This window comes from Sinocyclocheilus anshuiensis, unplaced genomic scaffold (genome assembly GCF_001515605.1).
Source record: "Sinocyclocheilus anshuiensis isolate Anshui unplaced genomic scaffold, SAMN03320099.WGS_v1.1 scaffold602, whole genome shotgun sequence".
Taxonomy (NCBI): domain Eukaryota; kingdom Metazoa; phylum Chordata; class Actinopteri; order Cypriniformes; family Cyprinidae; genus Sinocyclocheilus; species Sinocyclocheilus anshuiensis.
Genome location: NW_015547658.1, coordinates 331,921 through 351,284, shown reverse-complemented (window position 1 = coordinate 351,284; position 19,364 = coordinate 331,921). Strand labels below are relative to the sequence as shown.

General features: G+C 36.4%; 2 protein-coding genes and 1 long non-coding RNA gene across 6 annotated transcripts in view; 2 read left to right on the top strand and 1 right to left on the bottom strand.

Moving 5' to 3' along the window:
* The window catches only part of haus6 (HAUS augmin-like complex, subunit 6), a 32,734-nt gene extending 32,406 nt beyond the window's left edge, over positions 1–328 (top strand). For all 3 annotated transcript variants that reach the window (XM_016504451.1, XM_016504450.1, XM_016504449.1), the window contains one exon: positions 240–328. The gene's annotated coding sequence lies outside the window, so the exon portion shown is untranslated. The remainder of the gene's footprint in view (positions 1–239) is intronic.
* Positions 329–706: 378 nt separating this feature from the next.
* The window catches only part of dennd4c (DENN/MADD domain containing 4C), a 71,311-nt gene continuing 52,653 nt past the window's right edge, over positions 707–19,364 (top strand). For both annotated transcript variants that reach the window (XM_016504448.1, XM_016504447.1), the window contains exons 1-2: positions 707–939; positions 18,017–18,327. In XM_016504448.1, coding sequence (XP_016359934.1) covers positions 18,029–18,327 — 299 coding nt within the window. In that variant the 5' untranslated portion in view covers positions 707–939; positions 18,017–18,028. The remainder of the gene's footprint in view (positions 940–18,016; positions 18,328–19,364) is intronic.
* On the bottom strand, positions 4,376–14,085 carry LOC107702207 (uncharacterized). Its single transcript, XR_001635740.1, has 4 exons — positions 14,075–14,085; positions 11,446–11,450; positions 5,579–5,582; positions 4,376–4,445 (listed from the first exon to the last, which is right to left on the bottom strand). It is a non-coding gene; the product is annotated as an uncharacterized LOC107702207 (long non-coding RNA).

Here is a 19,364-nt window from a genome sequence, read left to right as displayed (position 1 = left end):
TTATGTGTGAAAAATGGGGGCAAAAACAAAAGTGTTGCATTTATAATTTTGTTCAGTGTACGTATTTACTAAGATTCTATCTGCTAAACTATTGTGAGGACATACATCAGTATACGGGTTGTAAGACACAGGGATGCAAACTCATCATTGGTGAAAAAGGTGACATCCCCCGTCCAAGCCGAAAAAAAAAAACATTTAAAAAAATTTTTTTTTTTTTTTTTTTTTTTTTTTTTTTTTAAACATACTAGTATGATGCAAAATGTGTCTGCCATGAATTTCACTTGCAGCTTGATGTGATTTTGATCAGCCTAATTAACAAGTACGTTAAAACATTTTAATGCCACTAATTTTGTCTGAACCATGTAAATTCTTACATCTATACTAAACTTTAGTATGTACAAACTAATTGTTAAGGGTAAATATTGGCCAGAAATATTGTTTGTTCATGTTTTGTAATAAAGAGCATTTTATTTGCAAACCGTCTTTTATATTTGGGTTTTCTTTTGACTTATTTATGCAAATGTACAATCAGGAACCACAAACATTGATATGCTGAGAAAAAGTATAATTGTATGTTTTGTGGGTTAGGAAAAACTATACCAGCCACCTGTTAAGCATGGCGCGCACTAGTCTGTAGATATGGGGCGTTATGATGTGCAGAGAGGAAATGTGGAGCAGCGAGTCATTCATGGGCGGGTCCATCCGCCTCCAAGCAGTCAGCCCGAGAAACCCGAGAGCGCACCAAAGTAACAAAACACAAACATGGCGCCTAGTTACTGCCGTGCAGACTAGCGCTGGACAGAAACAAAGTTTCCAGGAATAAACCCAACGCGCTCGCGCTGAGTGTACGTTTATTCTCGCTCGAGCCGGAGTGGACGGGTTGGAAGTTGCAACTGGCCTACATGTCAACGCGTTTTCTTAGAGTGCTTTGAACAGCTGGTATGTATTGCTGCGTTTGAAGTTGCTTAATGTCGACAAACGCTTCGAGTTGTTGCATTATCTCGGGCTTATCGTCTCGTAATGTGATGTTTTCGCAGTGGTTCTCTTCAAGGCGTATTTATTTCCACGAGCCGTTCGACATTTGCTGATAAAACATGAATTGTCGTTTGCTTTGTTGCCACGAAAAGTAAGTGTGTTGTGGTCGAGTTGTGTGTGAAGTTGCTCGATCTCGCAAAGATGCAACAACGAAGCTCGTTCACAGGCCACATTAGGAGGGAAACTGGCTGTGTGTCAAATCTAGAGTGCTGTATACCTAGACAACATTTTGGGCTAAAAGTACGCCCGTATGATGTTTAATAGGTTGTTCGCTAGTTTTGGGATAGCTATGGTGTTTGAAATAAATCTTGTAGGTGATGTTGGGTGTGTCTGCGTGCAGGTTAACCTCACTAATATGGGATCCGCCTGTTTGAAGTTACAGATGACTAAGAGAAGTTACCGTTCACCCCCGTGTGTGTATATAGAGGGGTAAAAAAAAGTGTCAACACGGGTCATTCAGTGATTAAAACTACGTAATAAAATGTTAAAACATTTATAATGTAGGATCAATTATCTGGGGCATTTTAACGCTTTCAGTGTCAGATTTGCCTTGGTCAAGGTGTACTGACCTGTTATTTTTGATTGTTGGTATTGGTTTATAGGTGCTCGCATATGGGTTGCCATTCAGTACTCTGTAGCAGTAGAATGTAGTGTTAATGTAGCATGTATGTAGCAAAATGCCTATCAATAATTATATGTAAAAACAGATATTGTTAAAGCTAATGTGACATTTCAAAACAGGTAGAGGTTTGTTTATTAGGTATATTTACAGAAAATTCTAGTGTCAGAACACTTCATATTTGTATGCCATGTGTGCCTCACATGTCAGTTGGTATCAGGGTGACAAAAATACTATACATAACATAAAACAATTTGATGAATAATACATGTGCAGAAATGGTGACCAGTTACAAAATCTAAAATGTACATGTGTTCAATATGCATGTATACGTGTATTTGAAACTTTTTTTTTTATGAAAGAAAAGTAGGCCTACATGTACATGTTATTTGCTAACAGACCATATGCTAATTCAAAGATATAAGTTTATGATATTTTATTGTGGTTAAAGAGAGACATGCTTGTTTAAGAAGCTTGTGAAGGCCAGATGGTTCACATTTAGGTGATTGATCAATATTTGTAGTGACCTTGACGTTGTCTAGATTTACATTGTGTTTGTGCATTATACTGAATTATGATCACTAGGTGGAAGGTTTTGTGTGCGCCTCTATGTGTGCATGTGCGTTGACCTTGTGCCTCATTACATTTACTCTGCTGCACTTCAAGGTTGCATCAGGTGACTATGCGATCATAAAAGGAGCCGTCCTCAGGAGTGGCTTAAAGGTAACCGTGAGGCATTGTGGGTATGACAAAAGGCAGGCCATGTGGCAAGAGGGCAGGGCTGCTGAAGTGAAAGGGAAACCCAAAACCACATGATAATACTTTTGGTGTGCTCACTATTCCTCTAGCTTGAATATGTTTAGCCTATGTTGTGTTTGAGAAGTGGAATCAATAGTCACGTAGTCAAGTTTTTTTTTTTTTTTTTTCAAAACTTAAAGCAATCAACAACAACAAAAACCTTGAGTTATAATATTAATACTGGATTGTGACAGATTTTTAAAACATCTAATGGGTGAACTTTAAAAAGAAATGTCTGGATCATATTTCACTCCAAAATGTATTCTTCAAGAAGGTAACAAAGCCTGTAATATGATAATAATAAGCCTGCAATGTAATAATGTTTGTGACATTATTGCCATGGCAATTTATGACAATTATCTTTACTGTAAAACAGATTTACAATTTACAGTTTAAATGGTCCTGTCCTGACATAACCTATATGCAGAGGGTATTGAAAGTCATGCTCACCGTTGTTCCACGTTTAATGTAATATTGAAACCAACAAAATTCCAAAATTCATTCAGCTGACAAATAGTCTGACAAAATGCCTGGTTGCACACCCTTTTATAATGGGGCATGTTACCCTGTTTGGAATTAACTAATTACATTCCAACTCTTACTAAAAATAATTATAATCTTCCAGTCATCATTTAAATTATGTTGATTAAACCTGAATACAAATCAGATGTTTATTTAGGATTTCTTTTGCAACTTCTTGATAGCATCTTATTGCGGAAACCATGGCCTGTGAATAGCTTGCAAAAGATTAAGGTCTCATTGGCCCTGTTTTCACCTGGTATTGAGATACATTTTCATTGATCCGATCACAAGCTGTCAGCCCGAGACGCATTACAATTTACACCTGGTTTAATGTGTGTTTTAAATGATTCTGCTGTGACCACATGGAATTCAATTTACATCTAGACCCTCTCCCCTTATTTTATCTTATTTTATTTTACTCTTATTTTATTTTAGGTATTCAATCCTGGTCCTGGGGACCCACTGCTCTGCACATTTTGTATGTCTCTCTTGTCTGACACACTCCGCTGAGTTCATGGAGCCCTCGCTTATTGAGCTGGTGATCTGAATCAGGTGACGTAAAAGGGATAGCTGACCCAAAAATGAACATTTTGTAATAAATTACTCGCCTTCATGTCGTTCCAAACCAGTAAGACCTCTGTTCAACTTCAGAACACAAGTTAAGATATTTGACGACGTCGTGGTACTCTCGTGAATGTGCAGCGAAGCCCGACATTGAGAAGAAATTGTTAAATATACTTATTTTTGTTTTGTTTTTTTGCACACAAAAAAGTATTCTAGTAGCTTCATAACATTACGGTTGAACCACTGATGTCACATGGACTACTTTAATGTCAGAAAGCTGTCAAAAAGATCTTAATTTGTGTTCTGAAGATGAACAAATGTTTTACGGGTTTGGAACGACATGAGGATGAGTAATTAATGACAGAATTTTCTTTTTTGGGTGAACTATCCCTTTAAATAAGGGATATATACAAAATGTGCGGTGGGCTCCCAGGACCAGGTGTAAAAACCACTGCTCTACATCACTTTAGTGGGTGTGCCGATTGCATAGCGCAGTTTCAGTTGATTGTTTTGGTGCACTTTAGGGATGTACCAATATATATATTTTTTTTATTCCAGAACCAATTCAATCCTGATACCAAAAATTCTGAGTGCCAGCCAATACTGATCCAAAACCGCAGTTTTTTTTTTTTTTGTCCCCGTATCAATGTAGAATTTCTATATCTCTGTGTGTGTGGAAATTATACTCTTTTATGTGTTAAACACAATCTACTAAATTCAGGTGACTTTATTTTCACACACACATATATATCTATATGTATATATTAGGGCTGCACAATTAATCGAAATTAAATCGCAAAGGCGATGAAACGCGATTAGGCAGAAGCTGCTACTGTCATGAGTATCTTTCAGTGAAACACAGTTCTGTGATCAGTAGTAAATCTCCATCCGAAGGCCAGAGGGCGCTCTTGCGTGGAAAATCCGAATATGCCCCGAAGAAGAAATCCAGGAAATGCCTATCGCTGCAGCTGAATAAACTAGTGGTGGGAATTTTGATTCTTTCAAGAGATTCGTTCATTTTCAGTTCGTTCACCAAAATGATCGATCGGGGCGCCTCCGACGTTCTTCCGAGCAGATTCAGTCACTCTTAACACACCTCACACCACAGGAAAATCTGATAAGATAATCTTTAGGACCACCAAGATAATCGGGACATTACCTAGGATTGTCGGAAGGGGAGAAATCGGCCCAAACTCGGCCCGATTATCTTATGGTGTGTACCCAGCATTATGTGTTATGTCTTAAGTCAACGAACGTATTCACTTGTTACAAAACTGATTTGGCTTTATTAAAATGTGTGCATAATCTACTAATTAAATAAATAAAGTCTAAATAAGTTGTTCAGATGACCAAAGCACAAGGCTTTCTTGCATAATTAACATTTTAATTGTTTCGTCAGACAATTAAACATTCATAAATCGGGGATTAAACGTGGAGTTATGTACTGTATGCTAAATATGAATATATAAACAAGCGTATGTGCACAGTACCTATAACTGCACTTTGCATCCGCTTTCTGCTGATTGCTGATCGAGATTGACATGCTAAATGGCCGACTAACCCGGTACACTCTCATTCATTTCGTTCATGAACGAGATATGTACCAGTTCATCATTTCATTCACGAACGAGATGTCCCAGTTCATTCAACTCATTCACGAACGACATGTACCAGTTCGGTCATTTCATTCATGAACGAGATGTAGCAGTTCATTCAACTCGTTCACGAACGACATGTAGCAGTTCGGTCATTTCGTTCACGAACGAGAAGATCTCTCGATCTCGTTCAGACTCAAAAGAAACTCGTTCAGTGAAGGGCATATTCGTTCACTACAACAAATCACGTGCTCTGTCAAATCTCAAACTCATTCTTTGACAGGATGAAATAGTCAACAGAGCTACCCGGTTCACCGAGCTGCACATGCGCTGCTCTGGAGGGAGGAATTTCAGTGAACGAGACATATGTGTCAATGGATTACGTGAACGAAAAGATTCACCTAAAAGATTCGTTCAAAAAGAATGATTCGTTCATGAACGAAACCTCACTAGAATAAACAGAAGATTTAACTGCTTTCATTGATTCAACGTGACTAATAAACACACGACTACGGCAATATATGGTTTATCTGAGTTCTTATTATTATAATTTTCATCATAAAGTATATCTATAATGAAATGCTAATCGACATAGCCTTTATCACTGCTTAGAATACAATGAAATATTGTGTGCCTTAATTATTCTGTGTAAGAAGCCACATCATCTCACAGAAGAATTTATTTCAAACACTCGACTGACGTTATGAAGTGAGTTTGGAGTAAAAACATGTTATTAAATGTGGTATTTTCACGTGCTCTCAGATGGAGCAGCATTTACTACACAGAGCCGTAGTTCACTGAGAAGATACGCAAACAGCTGTCATTATCGCAAATTATTTCGTTGATTTCATAATCCTACGATTATATCGTCTGCGATTATGAACATGATTTTGCGTAGCTTGTCAGAGAACTACGGCTCTGTGTAGTAAATGCTGCTCCACCTGAAAGCAGGTGATGGAGATTTACTACTAATCACAGAACCGGCTTTACTGACAAAATGTGCATGACAATCACGATTAATCGCATTTGATTAATCGTGCAGCCCTAATTATGGTCATATATACATACATAAATACATACATATATATAGCAGTAGCAAATCGTGACTCTTGAGCCTAGGCCCTCTCTCCCTACCCTCGTTGGGGGAAAAAACCTACCGGCCTAGCTTACGGTGTCCTCTTCTAAAAGTCATCTTTGACCATTCCACCTCTGAAACAAGAGGCTATCCAGCCTTAAGGTGGTCGCACACCGGACGACACGTGCAGCCCTGCACCGCGCCGCACCACGTCTTTAAAATTCCCACACATTGTTTTCCATGACTGTATGCGTATCCCGACTCCGGGCGCTGTTCATAATCCTGCCGCGCCTCAGCGCCACTCTCATCATTTTCCATTAAATTACATTATATTTGTCCCAAATTATTGTTAATGTACATAATGACTTCATCCTGGGTTGGAAGATTGTGTATTGTGCATTTTTTAGCAAAAAAATTTTCTTTCTGTGGCTCTAATAAATTCTGTGATTCATTGTGCTATAGATCGCAATTTCTCATCCCGTTTGCTGACGCGACGCATTCAGTGTGTGATACGTGTTGCACCGGGGCACCACTGTGCTTCTCGTTTGATGTGCGACCGCAACAAAACAGCACAGGAAGAATGACTGATATTACCAAAATAAAACAGCTAAATTTAAGTCAAATGCAAATCCTCATTACAAATATCTGCACTTCAGTGGGCAAAACGTACAGACACTCCCTCCCATCACTCAAAACCAACAAATGTAATGTGTTTAAGACAACACATCATGACAGCGCTGACACAAAACAAATTAGCGACAGACACTTCATGACAAACAAGCAGTGTTTATAATAAATAATATTATTATTGGCTCAGCGGCCTAGTAAATGTACTCACTTATAGGGCTGGGTATCGATTCAGATGTCCCGATTCGACTTCGATTCGCAAGCTCTCGATTCGATTCGATTCTCGTTTTTTTTTATTACATTCAGTGAATATAGTTTTAATACAAAAGATCGATTCGCGGCTTTTGAGAATCGATATCGAATCGACGTCATTTAAAAAAACGATTAATCGAAAAATCGATTCGATTTTTGCCCAGCCCTACTCACTTACGTTATTTGCAGCTTCCATCGTGACGTGAATAATAGCTAGTTAGTTTATCAGCGTATATATATATTTTTCCAAGAGATTCTCACAGCCGGCGGAACTTACAGAGGCCCGCCGCCCATTTAGAGGAAAGATATGATTGGTAAATTTCAAATGTGGAGAAAATGGGCGGTGTTAATAAGTCCATTCACTGAATACGCAGATTTGAAGAGTTTTTTTTTTTTTTCACAGAATTTGTGTTTATTTTATTTAGATTATGTTTGTCAAATTCTGAATTGCTTAAATAAAATTAGTAAGGGGGTCTGAATACTTTCCGTACCCACTGTATATATATATACAGCATAGGTAACCCGCATCCACTCGGAGTGAAGATTGGCTGCTGTGGCTGGAGAGTATGCGTCTCTGCATTTCTCTGCATTATTCACTCTCTACTTCCAATCACAGCACTGTATTATGAATGATGTAGTATTACAGCTTTAGGTAACAACATGGAGCGTGTATAAGAGGGGTTATAGTTATATTTTTAAAATATAGCAAAAGGAACTGTAGTTTCTGTAGTTTCATGTTAAAGTTCATTACTCGGTGTGAGTGTGTTGTAGGTCTGTGTTTTATTGGTTGTTGTCTTCACTTTGCACCCACACTCCCACATTTCCACAGCTTTACACACCCATTTCTTGATGTTTTTTTTTTTCTCCAAATCTTCTTTTCAAATCTTTCAAATTTCATGACATTTTAAAGGAGGTTCATGAATGTCTGCTGTGTGTGAAAACTATATCCTGTATTCTTCATATGTCTGGGCTATGGGGTAGGGTGGCCAGATGGAAACCATTACTCATGGAAAAAGAAAGAAAGAAAAGGAAAAAAAATCTAAGCATGCCTAAATTTCATGTTTTCATGTCAGGCAAAATGTTTTATGGTCTTATAAAACCAAACTGAACTTTTGGTCTATAATTTTAAAAGGTATGGCACAAAAACAAGAGTGCTCATCGCCCAAAAAACACCATATCCATGAAGAAGCAAGGTTGTGCAAGAATCATGCTGTAGGGCTCTTCAGGGGCAGCTCAAAATGGGGCTGTAGTCAAGATAGAAGGATAGTGCTAAATATCAGAATATTTTGGCAAATAACTTGCAGGCCTCCTTATCTTTCAGCACGATAATAAGATCAAACACAAATCTATTTTCTTTCTTCATTTTTTTCTTTAAAAGTTTTTATTTGTTTGTTATATAAATTATGTTGGTTTCAATATTACATTAAATAGGCCTATAGAAAAAGATCTGGCATGACTTTACTTGGATCCATGATTTTAGTTTATCTCATATATATATATATATATATATAATATGTGTGTGTGTGTTATTGTTATTGTTGTTATTATTATTATTATTATATGTTTTTAAGTAAAACAAATTAAATTAATGGAAGTACTTTACAAGTTAAATATTATTGTATGTGAAATAGGCTATATTGTACATATGTTAAATCTTCAGATACAGTAATAATGTATAAGAAGCATATTGGTATTTATTTCATACTGGTAATTTATTAGGTCTAGTATTTAGGATGGTTTCATAAAGCCAACATACTGATCTACTATTTAAGCTTATTATGCTGGCTTTCTCTTTTTTTATTTTTCTTTTTACATTAATGATACCTCCTCTTCTTCTCCTTTTCCGTACAAATTTTGGCATCTAACTTATCCTGCACCATTTGTTGTAGACCCATGAATAAGTTGTCAAATAAGCAATCAGTGTACAATGTTTGTCTAGTGGGCAAAAATCCTATAGACCTAATTTGTGAGATCATATCTCTGGAACAGAAAGTCATAGAGAATATGCTCACTTGACTCATTTGACTCAGCTAGCAAGCAGCCAAAAAGTAGTAACAAATTATGTCCCCAGCACCCGATTTGATAGCACTGGACAATTGGGAGGGGAGAGAAACTGATAATAGGCACAAAATTACTATTGTATTTCATTATAAACGTGAATTTACTACTACTAATATAATTTGCTTTATGGAAGTGGATATTTGACAGTAAAGCACTGAGTTTGAGTTGGGATGCAAATGTAAATATACTCAGGGTTTTGATGCAATACTACTAAGTATGGAAAAAATGAAAACAGAGTATGGAAAAATATTTGTTTCCAGACTATTGCCTCTATTGTATTTTCTAAAATATAAAATGGAGAATTTCTAAAAAACACATTTTTCATACAAATGTGAAAGCATATCAAACATAATCCTATATTTTCAGCTGAGCAGAATTATGAATATTTCTATTAAGGTGTTTTGTTTTTAAAATATGATTAAAGAAACACATTTTATGTCTTATAAGTAATTACAACATTCTTCTAAATTAACTTTTCATCATTCAGGCTTTGTTTGTAGCATTGTCAAAAGTAACAGTACTCGGTACCAAGTCAGTACTGAAATGTAAAAAATTTAATTTGACCAGGCATTCTGCAGGAACAGTGGTACTAGTACCTAGTCAATTTGGTATCAGCTGACAGGCAGCTTCTTTCAATTGTTCTATTGTTCTGTTGAGCAGGTAAACTCAATGGCCAATCAAACGTGTTTAAGTTAGTGAGAATACACACAGTACCGGACAAAACGCTGATGTTTTTATTCATTGCGCATTTTATGCCGTGCATATGACATCATCTAGTGACATTTTGCAACATTTCGAGCAGACATCAGCTACTTTCCAATGAAAATATTTGGCAACAGTGTGCTTTAAGGGGTTTGTTTAAACTCACTGTGTTCAGGGGAGGCACGAGAGATGCTGCCGCTGGCTGTAACTTTAACCCTTGGTGTTGCTGTTGAACAGTGTCACTTTAGTAAAACATTGGATTCATACATTTTTTAAAGGGATCGTTCACCCAAAAATGAAAATTAACCCTCATGTCATTCCAAACTCGCAAGACCTTCGCTCATCTTCGGAACACAAATTAAGATATTTGATGAAATCAGAGAGCTTACTGACCCTCCATAGCCAGCAAGGACACTACCAAGATCAAGGCACCGAAATGTAGCAAGGACATCTGTAAAATAGTCCATGTGACATCAGTGGTTCAACCATAATTTTATGAAGCTATGAGAATACGTTTTGTGCGCAAAGAAAACAAAAATAACAACTTTATCTAACAATTCTTCTTCTAACCTGTCTGTCGCGGCATGCTATATTAAGTATTAAATATTAAGTATTAAATATGGAACCGAAATGCAACTATGAAGTGAAGTGAAGTGGCGTGACGTGGCCAAGTATGGTGATCCATACTCGGAATTAGTGCTCTGCATTTATCCCATCTAAAGTGCACACACACAGCAGTGAACACACACACACCATGAACACACACCCGGAGCAGTGGTTGAAGTTACTGCAATTAACTGAACATGGATTACAGTAGGGCTGCACAATGAATCGAATTTCTAATCGCAATTACAATTATGGATGCCACAATTACGCAATCGTTCAAAGCGGCAATTAATCGTTCAAAGTCCACTTATGTTATTCTGCCTGCCTTCTGGCCAGGCTGGTCAAGCTGGTTTTAGCTGGTTGTTCCAGCTGGTCTCCAAGCCTGACCAGCTAAAACCAGCCTGACCAGCTAAGGAAGTGGCCAAAAACATTTCATAAAAAATTGGTAAAAAGATTGGGTTGGATTGGCAGTAGCTTGCTTGCCCTACACAGTTACCTTGTTTATTTTCTTAATTCAAGTTATATATTTTGTTCTATTTGTGTTTTAAAGTAATTTAGAATAAGTGACGTTTACGGTTTAGTACGCTATCAGACATCAGACTCATTTTGGATAATACTTTTTCAAACTCCTTATACAATGTTCATTGAATATTCACCCAATTTGGTTAGGATAATCTTCATGCTTATCAAAAGTTATGAAAACATTTTGATATCGCTGATCGTTCTTGTATTACGCACCAACAGATATCATGGCGAGATGCCAAAATGCTTCTGAGGCTGTATTTCAGCAGTGCTTTATTTTATTGATATGAAACTGTAAATCTGTATTTATCAAGACACACTCACCACCTATTGGTCAGAAAGTGTAAAAAATAGTACCTCATTACATGCCATTTTTATTGCAGCTTTTTATCAGTTTGCAGATAAATGATCTTTGACAGCTTGCTATTCACTCACTGTTTACAACTGATGCTGTTGGCTGTGAACACTGCTGCTGTGTTTGATATTTAGAGGTTCAATCACCATGTTAAAGGTGGGGTAAGTGATTTCTGGTAGCCGGTGTTGATATTTCAAATCGCCAAAACAAACACGTCCCTACCCCAAAAGGGTCTCGCCCCTATTTTGATAGCTCCGCCCCACACATACGTACCCAACGATTATGGTGGAATCTGCTGTGACAGCCGGCCGAGGGTATGATGTCATCAATAAGTGAAAGCAATGTGTGTTACTATGGTAATACAGGTCGAATGTGTTTTGGTAGTACTGTGTGTTTTAACGTGCATATAGGCCTATGTGTTTTAACAGCATATATTAGTTCTGTGAAACAAAGCAAAACCAATGTTACTCACCTATCGAAAAGAAACAAAGCAACCTCGGCATCCGATCGCAGGCCTCCCCGCATCTTGAGTTCTCTCCAGCGCTGGAAAGCTGATCTGATATTTACACGGGTCATACATAGTTTGTTTTGGTACTCGGCCCGACTCAGTTTTCTAAAGCGTTTTGAAAAAATACATACCCCACCTTTAATATTAATAACTACATTTCTTATCTGTCTGTAATGTGCTTTTTTTTTTTTTTTAACATTGCTTATTATCTTTTGAACCATGAGCAATATACAAATATTGTAAATGTATATTTTTTGTGTTTGTTTTTATATTTGTGTTTCACTTTATATTTATAATTCTCATAGGACACTTAATTTATTGCAGAACTTTTCTAAATGTCTCTTTGTCCTGTGATTTCTTTTGTGTTTTCTATTCCGACAAGTTTGTACATTCTGTCTATGACATCCTCATTACCGCTGCTAATGGTTGTAGTGCTGTTGCATTGTGCGTTGTTTTTTTGTGCCATTCCCCTTAGGCCTAGCCATTCTCAATCGAGCCGTTTCATTCTGGGGCCTATTCTTGGCTCAGGCAAGTGAAAGCCTGTGCATGACACAAAGCTACCAGGCATCTGTCCACCCCTCTGCCTCTGTCCTGCAGCCAGAGAAGCATCTCTCCAGCACAAAGCACTCGCTCCTTTTGTTCTGGGAGGAGTTACTGTGGGGATGATCACAAGAATCTGTAACAGGGTACATAGTTTGTAGTATTTTGATTAGAGGAATATTTTATCAAATAATTTAACTAAATTTTAAGATGTTATTCACAAAAATCTTCCCATTCACTGCACCTCTCAAATCTTATTCTTGCTTGCATTCATACCACGTTTACATGTACACTTTTTTTTGTCATTCCGATTAAAATCATTCCGATTGAAAGATTCGGTGGACTGTTTACATGAGACATTATCTAATCCGAATGACAACAAATAGTCTACAAATCACCAGAGGAAAAAATGCCCGCGTTTTTTTTGCATTAATATCTTTAATAGCTGCTTGCGCTTGTTTAGAATAAACGGACTGATATTTGAATCCCTTGCATTCATTTGAGCACCCAGTCATGTGGCCAGAACACATTCATAGACATCTTTTCTGTGTTATCATGTTTAGTTCAGGAGATATGATACAAAATACATAATTTGGTTATGGCTGAAAATATAATGGTCCCCATGGCAACCACGAGGGTTTTTTGCAATGGCTCCATTTCTGAAAATGTTCAGGGCCCTAACCTGTACAATTGTACCAAGTTTCATGCTTTTATGAAAAAGTGAACAAACATATCACCTCAAATTTTGCACATATCACCTGGACTAATAGATATTGTTAATAATAGTTATGTATGAACTTAATACATGACTTAGATTATTTATTTTGCTAAATCTTGTCATTTTAATAAATATTACATGAAATTTATAAAAAAGTGTTGCTGCTCCAATTAAGCTCAGTGTGCTCTCTTTAAGCTCTTCCACATTGAACATCTATGTAAATACTTCATAAACAGACTTTAAATATTAACTGATAGTTGTAACTTTGTTAATCTTTATAAAATGATTAATAACTTATTTTCACAGATTTAAGATGAAAATGTCATATCTGTCCAGGAAAAAAGCAACTAAAGGCTGGAATACACTACATGACTTTTAAAATTTGAACAGATTTTTAAAACACCAGGCAACACACACTTACAGACTTTGTAAATAGTCACAAAGGAAAAATGGCCATCATACACTAAACGACTTTAGCAGACTTTAAATTCATTCCGATCACAATAAACTCACACAGAAACGTGCATTGTTGCTAGGAGACACATGACAAATGAAAACAATATATGTTCTAAAATCAGCTGAAAATATCAAACATGTTTGATCTCCTCTGACTGGATGGAATCAAAGTCTGAAGCTAAAATTTCGGAGTCTGTGACCATCATACACTACGTGATTTTCTATTAGATATGTCAACTCAAATCTGCAGACTGGCTCTGACCTTTGGCAACTAATGTCAACTTGTCCAGACTGTAAATTGGTGGAAAATTTTGCAATGTGCTTAAATGACACTTCACTAGGAAACCATTAAATAAAAAAATATATAGGTTACGTTTTCATTCTTAACTTCATGAAACATGCATAGATCATGGAAAATGGCACGACATTATTTCCGAAAATTCTCTTGATTAAAATGAGCCCAATCATACCACAATCTCTTTGAGATCTAAAGATATTTGTCATCGAATTATAACACACAAACTCCAAATGCGAACGTGTGCTGCTTTATATATTTTTTTTTATATTTTTTTTTACATTTTACCTTATTTGTATATTTGTATAGTTGTATTTTATACTTAATCTGTATATCTGTATTTATGTTCTACTGTTAGTGTTATCTGTATGCACCAAGGGTCTGAGAGTAACGCAATTTCAATTCTCTGTGTGTATGTGCTGTACATGTGGAAGAATTGACAATAAAGCAGACTTGACTTGACTTGACTTGACTAATATTCTCATGGTTTTTTACGCTTTTCATGAAACATGCTCCGATCGTGGAAAATGGCATATCTTTATTTACAGCTGATTCTCACAATTGAAATTAGTCCAAAATCAAAACAATCCATTGTGTCTTACGTGTGTAAATAATACCTAAACCCATGAATTGAAGAAATCAGTTTGAGAGCTCCATTGAACACTTGGCAAGCAGAATGTAAAACCTAGAATGTTTCTGTCTATTTTATCTTTTATATAACTTTAAAAAAAATAATTAGGTCATAATTTTAATGCTTAGAAATTCAGCTTTCGAATGCATCCAACCATTTTGATCAACTCCTAACCAGTGCTGCCCAGTTCCTCTAAACCGGAGTGTACCTAAAAACCGGAGCCCCCTAGCGAAGAAAAAAATAATAATCATATTTTTCAAAATCAATGCCTTGATCAACACAAAGGCCCTGTCCCAAATGGCACACTTCATGTGCACTTTCGGTCTTGAGGACTTACAATGGCCGCTGCGTGCGTGTGTCCGTTAAGTCCACGAGACTGTAGGGTGTCCCATTTGTCATTTTAGTTTTCAGAAGGGTGCTCGCGAGTGCCCCCTTTCCGGCCACTATGTGCCCTCGATGCGCACTTCTGCTGAGCCCACAAGCCTGCGAGCTACGCAGCCGACTTCTACCCGACAGTCAAAGCGGCATAACGTCACGAAAGTGTGGACTCAGAGGAAGACCATGAGGGTTTAGGGTGCCATTTGGGACAGAGCCAAAATAGGTGTCATTTGAAAGCTTGGAGTCTGACCTTTACATGTGGCCACTTTGATTAACTCATAAGTAGTGCTGAGTTATTTGCGGATAAATCTGAGATTTTTTTTTTCATAATTTATGAAAAATGTTTTTTTGTGCCATGTACTCTGTCAGAAACATCATACAGCTCAGATAGTCATGTGTCATATGTCATTTGAAAGGTCTCATCGAGTAGAATAAAGCAAGTATAATTGTTTGGGGTTTTGACTAAACTTGAGTGAGGCATTACTTCAAATTCAAAACAATTTCAAAACTGTAAAGGGCTAAGAGAAGGGCTACCTTGGTTCCAAATGCTGTAACTTTTGATTACTTCATGATATCACCAAAAAAATTATTAACATACAGCACACATGTTGGGGAACATCACCAAAAAATATTTTATTTAATATTTATAAGAAATATCTTATTTCTTTAATAAATAATTCAAATAAGAATGATATGAAACATTTCCCTTGACCACACAAATTTTTCTTACATTTTATCACCTATTTCTCAACATTAGAATATTCAAATGCAAAGATTTTTTTCCCCCTAAAAATATAGAATGATTTATATCAAACGATACCTACCTTTTGACTCTCCATGATACGGTCTTGGAGTTATGAGTCACTAATTTTGTGTATGGCACTCAGAAAACAACGGGTTTTAAAATTCCTTCAGGGAGTCAAGAGCTAAACAAAAAGGCCAAAATTTGAAACAGACACAGCTAACATGCTGGGAAACATCATCAAAAAAGAATTTACCTCCTACCTCCTGAGATATTGAATGTCAAATAAGACAGATATGAAAAATTTCTCTTGAGCACTCAAATTTTTCTTACATTTTTATCAGCTAATTCTCAGCAGGAGAATGTCCAAATGAAAAAAAAAAATTCCACTGAAAGTACAGAAAGTTTTCTATAAAACGATACCAACCTTTTGACTCTCCTTGCTACAGTGCTATCAGTCATTATTTTTGTGTATGTCACTCAGAAAAAACATAAACTTCAGTGAGGCAAAAATGACCGGCTTAAAGGGTTAAACTAAAAGGAACAATGTAAAGCATACCATTCAGTCTTTGGCTTGATTTAGCAGTGCATAAAAATAAATAAATGATTTTGATTCTATACATGAATCTTTACATATCAAAACAAGAATTTATCACAATTCAGGCTTTAGAATTAAAATGGTCACTTATGCGTTGCGTCATTATGGTCATGTCCATTATTCGTTAAAAGTAAGTTTGCTTGTGTCCAATTGTGAAATAAATAATTATGCTCTAACTGACGTGATTAGGCACTTTGTTGGAAATAACAACCACCTCACAAATGTTTGAATGCTTCAGAAGGTATGCAGAGACAATGTTCTTAGAGGCACACACCTTTTGGAAACCTTAGCAGGCATCTAAATCAATTTTTATTCCATTTGATCCTGTTGTAATATCTTTCCATTCCCTAACATGCACCAATTGGTGGGCCAAAGAGACAAAGAGGTTGATCAGTGTCTGTGCTGACAGTCTTGTGCTGATATATTCATCTCTGTTATGTAATGAAGAGGAAGTAGACAACGGGTCATTTTGGCAGCTTGGTTTCAATAAAAGCTGTTTTAGAACTAACTAGGAAGTATAGAGTTCTGAAACGCACAGTGTATATATACTAGGGTTGGGTAATATACCGGTAGACACATCAAACCAATGGAAATTTTGCCAACCATCTCTTGCAGTTATGCTCACATTATGTTGCAGTGCTGCATTACCATGAAAGTCAATTTTTATGCATTTTTTAGCCTTGCCCTTTTTTAGCTTTCTAACTTTAAACCGCATAAACACATTTCATTACACCAAATACACAAAATAATGTTCTTTTTAGCAGCATCATATGACCCCTTTAAACCATTCAAGCTCAATAACACACAAAATAAGAATATTTGGGACTCGTGTAATATTCTGACATATCTTTTTCTGTAACTTTGATAACTTTTTGCTTACATTAATTAGGCTAGTATTTGTTTTTGCTATAGTCTATAGAGATTGGTATCAAGAATTGTGAAATTCAATGTCATATTAAATTTGGGGTCATTCCAGCCTTATTTACTGCAATAATATATGTATTGTGATTTATTTCATTATTGTGAAAACACTATCCTGTGCCATTTACTTAATCAAAAGGCCTTGACTTCTGCATTGTGCTTTTGTTTATGGCAAGTATGACTGGGCGATTTTTCCGATTTTATTTATTTGAATTTAGTATTTTGCCACAATTTAGGCCTATTTTTTCATAAATCAACGAATCACAATTTTCAATAGAAATATTACCAAATGTTAGAATTAGACACATTGACCATATGCTACTGATAACAGTTAAGAGAAAAGAATGATCTGAACGCACAAAGACACCTGTGATGAACCGCTCACGTGTGACGCACTCGATGAAGGAACGCAAGTAGAACATATTGTGAGGTGCTATTCACACAGAATGCACATTCCATGTGCTTTTGCAGTTCTCTGTGCTTCTCACCTCGGTCTGTGTTTTCAGTGTTTCAATGTCTTTGGTGGCAGTATTACAAAAACTGAATGTTCAACTGTCAGTGGTCCCCATCCTGCACCATTCGGTCATTATGACCTCAGCCAGGATGCTGTGATCAGCTACAGTTTTGGTTATTATTTGTTGGCATCTGCTCAGCTTAGAATGTGTTGTGTATTTTCAGATTTCTTGATAGTTGATGCACTTTGGTAATACCAAATGCATGGTATGGCAGTGTATGCTATAAAAATATAAATTATACATTTAGTGAATGTTTGTAATTGGGTGAATGACAAATAAGAGTGTCCAAGAAAAAGAAAAGTAAAAATATTTTAAAAAGCATACAGATATGGTTTGAAACCTATAAAAACATAAAATCAACAGTTCCTTCTCTCCAAACAGGTCCGTCCAGCCATGATTGAGGATAAGGGTCACCGTGTGACAGACTACTTTGTTGTGGCTGGCCTAACAGACAAGTCCACACCACTAGAGCAGGATCTATCTGAAACCAAGTCCAGTGGGCCCAAGGCACCCATCACAGACCTTGCCGTCATCAACAAGTCTGCAGGAGAAACTGTGCCTGAAGGTTTCACATGCATTGAGAGTACCTACAGTGGCCAGCCAGCCAATCTCAACCATGGCAGCCTCAAGAGCCCAGAACTCTTCCTGTGTTACAAGAGGGGTCGTGGGAAGCCCCCACTCATTGACATCGGGTGAGTTTGTAGGGTGAATGGGGGTTCCTCTGTGTAGCGGTACCCTTGAACAGATATTTATTATTCAAACAGAAGTCAAAAAGAGTCACAGGTTTTTACAGCTTTGTTTACATTGGGAAAGTCTGCATGATCTGTCTGAATCAAGCTTTTTCAGGCTTGTTGGAAATTCTTGTTATAATCATAGTTGAATTACTGAAATAAATGAACTTTTCCATGACATTCTAATTTATTGAGATGCACCTGTAGCTGTATGCTTTTTAAGCAATTTTGAAATTAATGACAAAAAGCACAAAGGTGATTATAAAAAAAAAACTAACTTATAACTACCAACATGATACATTTCTTTTTTGTAAAGAAGCAAATGCTTATATCACATCATGCACTTAAGCATGTGACATATGCATGCGATTTGCTGGGATGGGGGGATTTCCAAGCCTCTGCTTTTTAAATCTCCCCTTCTGTTAATTTTTCATCCCCGTAGCATTGCAAGTAGCCTAGTAAAATATGCATGGCACCGTGACTTATCCTGGACTATGATGGAATGAAAATAATAGAAGTTGTTCTGGATAAATATTTCTTTTAATATTTAATAAAATAAAATAATAAATGACTTGATAATTAGTTTAAAAATAATTTATAACTTTTTTTTTAATTATATTTAATATTGAATTTATTTTTGCATAGCTTTATTTATTTCATTATTTATTTTTAATTATTTAGTTTTTATTAATTCATTACATTTTATATTTATTTATGTATGTTCATTTTATTTTTATATTTATTACCACATGAATTTCTTACCATATTTAAAGGGGTCATATGATGTGATTTCAAGCTTTCCTTTCTCTTTGGAGTGTTACAAGCTGTTCGTGAATAGATAAGATCCCTAAAGTTGCAAAGACTAAAGTCTCAAACCCAGAGATATTCTATTTATAAGTTAAGACTCTTCCACTCCCTGCTAAAACGCCTCGTTTAAACACACCCCCACATGTCTACGTCACTGTGTGGGAAGATTTGCATAACGCTGCCCAAATGTT